The 3,351-nt window shown below is 47.5% G+C and overlaps 1 protein-coding gene across 1 annotated transcript in view; it reads left to right on the forward strand.

The window, feature by feature from the left end:
* Positions 1-3,351, forward strand: part of LOC112071300 (protein transport protein Sec24C) — a 25,538-nt gene that overhangs the window by 16,841 nt on the left and 5,346 nt on the right. Inside the window, 5 exon segments of the mRNA XM_070439335.1 lie at positions 4-246; positions 743-839; positions 960-1,064; positions 1,237-1,404; positions 3,109-3,205. Coding sequence (XP_070295436.1) covers positions 4-246; positions 743-839; positions 960-1,064; positions 1,237-1,404; positions 3,109-3,205 — 710 coding nt within the window.

Consider the following 3,351-nt stretch of genomic DNA (forward strand, 5'->3'; position numbering starts at 1 on the left):
CACACACATACACACGACATCATACTTAGTGAGATCCCTCTTGGTTTGTTTAAGGGAGGAAGGTGCATTCCAGTCAGATGTCCGTGTGGGGTTGATGACCTATGACAGCCGGATCCACCTCTATGACCTCAGCCCTGCCCTGTCCCGCCCACACATGCTGGTCGTCACGGAGACAGAGGACCTGCAGCTTCCTGTGAGGGAGGGGCTTCTGGTTCCACTCAAAGACTGCATAGACAGTATCAACAGGTAGGTTCGACACTCTTAAAAATAAAAAAGTGCTATCTTGATCCTAAAATGGTTCTTCGGCTGTCCCCATGTGAGAACCCTTTGAAGAACCCTTTTTGGCTCTACATGGAACCCAAAATGCTTTTACCTGGAACCATTAAGGCTTTTACCTGGAACCAAAAAGCGTTCTACCTGGAACCAAAAATAGTTATCCTATGGGGACAGCTGAAGAACCATTTTGGAACCATTTGTTCTAAGAGTGTACAGTATAGCATGAAGACATAGCTTGGGCAGTCAAGTATGTGTGTCTGCCTACTGCGTATACTAGCTAGGCACACTCAGAACAAATCAGCGATTGCCAATAAGCATTCCGGATGTTGACATCAGTCCAGACAAAGTGTCAATATAGAATTCTAACCCTGCAGAAAATGATTAACTTGGCTGTAATACAGGAAAGGCTTCCCTTAATGCACACAATGATTTCTTTAAGTCAACCTTTCCTCTCTGTGTTGTGTAGTGTCCTGCAGCGTATCCCTCTGTTCAGTGCAGAGTTTGAGGAGGCCAGTGAAGTTCTCCTGGAGCTGCCTGTCAAGGCTGGACTGGCCCTTCTACAGGTCAGAACCTCTATCTAACACACACACACACACACACCAACTCTGAAGAAGAGTGTAGAATTGTCCTGTGAAAACTCAGTAGTAGAGATATAACACAGGGCTTCCCTTCTCACCCTGCAGGAGGTGGGTTGTCCTGGCAAGCTGCTGGTCTTCCAAACTGCTCCCTTCACCGAGGGAACACACACACACAACTCCTCTGGCTTCTTCAGCTCCAACAAACCAAAGGTAAACACACACACACACATCTCTCTACACACACACACACACACACACACACACACACACACACACACACACACACACACACACACACACACACACACACACACACACACACACTCTCATTCAGTAATTAGTAATTTAACCGTTTCTTCTCTCTCTCTGTTTTGTATCCCAGTCTCTGTTTCAGCCTCCGGACCCTGCTGTCTCATTGGCTAAGGAGTGTGTCAGTCAGGGCTGTGGCGTGCACCTGTTTGTGTTCTCCCAGCAGGATGTGGGCGGGGCTTGGCCGGGACATGTTCCTTACCTGACAGGTGGAGAGCTGCACTGCTACCACAGTCTCCAGGTAGCAGACCAGAGATTAGGAATGCAGGAATGCTACATGTGGCTAAACACTTGAGATGGAGTAATTAAAAAGAACCCCACTAATTAGACATAAGCATTAACGTATGTATAAACACTGTTCATGGGAAAAATGTTTTATCTAAACACTGCTGCCATTCATTTCTAATGTGGAATATCATGAAATGACCTTAGGGCGCTTTCCCATACACTACATGACCAACGGTATGTGGACACCTGCTTGTCGAACATCTCATTCCAAAATCATGGGCATTAATATGGAGTTGGTCCCCTCTTTGCTGCTATAACAGCCTCCACTCTTCTGGGAAGGCTTTCCACTAGATGTTGGAACATTGCTGCTGGGACTTGCTTCCAATCAGCCACAAGAACATTAGTGAGGTCGGCACTGATGTTGGGCGATTAGGCCTGGCTCACAGTCGACGTTCCAATTCGTTCCACACCGATCTCGACAAACTATTTCTGTATGAACCTCACTTTGTGCACGGAGGCATTGTCATGCTGAAACAGGAAAGGGTCTTCCCCAAACTGTTGCCACAAAGTTGGAAGCACAGAATGGTCTAGAATGGCATTGTATGCTGTAGCGTTAAGATTTCCCTTCACTGGAACTAAGGGGCCCGAACCATTAAAAACAGCCCCAGACCATTATTCCTCCTCCACCAAACTTTACAGTTGGCACTATGCATTCAGGCAGGTAGCGTTCTCCTGGCATCCGCCAAACCCAGATTYGTCCGTTGAATTGCCAGATGGTGAAGCGTGATTCATCACTCTAGAGAACTCGTTTCCACAGCTCCAGAGTCCAATGGCGGCGAGCTTTACACCACTCCAGCTGATGCTGGGCATTGCGCATGGTGATCTTAGGCTTGTGTGCGGCTGCTTGGCCATGGAAACTCATTTCATGAAGCTCCCGACGAACAGTTCTTGTGCTGACGTTGCTTCCAGAGGCAGTTTGGAACCCAGTAGTGAGTGTTGCAACCGAGGACAGCCGATTTGTACGTGCTACGCGCTTCAGCACCTGGCGATCCCGTTCTATGAGCTTGTGTGGCCTACCACTTAGCGGCTGAGCCGTTGTTGCTCCTAGACGTTTCCACTTCACAATAACAGCACTTACAGTTGACCGGGGCAGCTCTAGCTGTGACTTGTTAGAAAGGTGGCATCCTATGACGGTGCCACGTTGAAAGTCACTGAGCTCTTCAGTAAGGCCATTCTACTGCCAATGTCTGTCTATTGAGATTGCATGTCTGTGTGATCGATTTAATACACCTGTCAGCAACAGGTGTGGCTGAAATAGCCAAATCCACTAATTTGAAAAGGTGTCCACATACTTTTGTATATGTAGTGTAGTTCTGTATGATCAAGATACTAGAGCGTTTGGTACCCTGATCTGCGCTATAAAGCATGTGTAAAAAGCAAACGAACCATGGCTGAAACCAATCCTGGACCTAGCGGGTCCAAGATCCAGGACCAAAGTACCAGGTATTGTGACGCAGCAGCGTGAATCGCTTGGAACCTTTTGCCCATGGTAAACAAGATAGCTTGCTAACGTCACAGGTCTTGTGAAAGCAAAACATATTTGTAGAATTCTCAACAAACGCTTCAGGAAACCGAACAAGTGAACAGAATTKCATATGTGAAAACACCCTTAGTTTGGGGTGAACAATTCTAATTCAACATCTAACTGATGTTCCAGGGAGAGTTGGACAGGGAGCGTTTCAGCTGTGACCTGAGGAGGACTGTAGAGACAGAGACGGGCTATAGGGCCACACTCAGGGTACATGTCAGTAAAGGTAAGACCAGATCTCTCCTTCCCTCTGTCTGTCTCTGTCTCTCTCTCTCTCTCTCTCTCTCCTTCCGTCTGTCTGTCTCTCTCTCTCCTTCCCTCTGTCTGTCTCTGTCTCTCTCTCTCTATCTCTCTCTCCTTCCGTCTGTGTCT

Source organism: Salvelinus sp. IW2-2015, unplaced genomic scaffold, assembly GCF_002910315.2.
Source record: "Salvelinus sp. IW2-2015 unplaced genomic scaffold, ASM291031v2 Un_scaffold1572, whole genome shotgun sequence".
NCBI lineage: Eukaryota > Metazoa > Chordata > Actinopteri > Salmoniformes > Salmonidae > Salvelinus > Salvelinus sp. IW2-2015.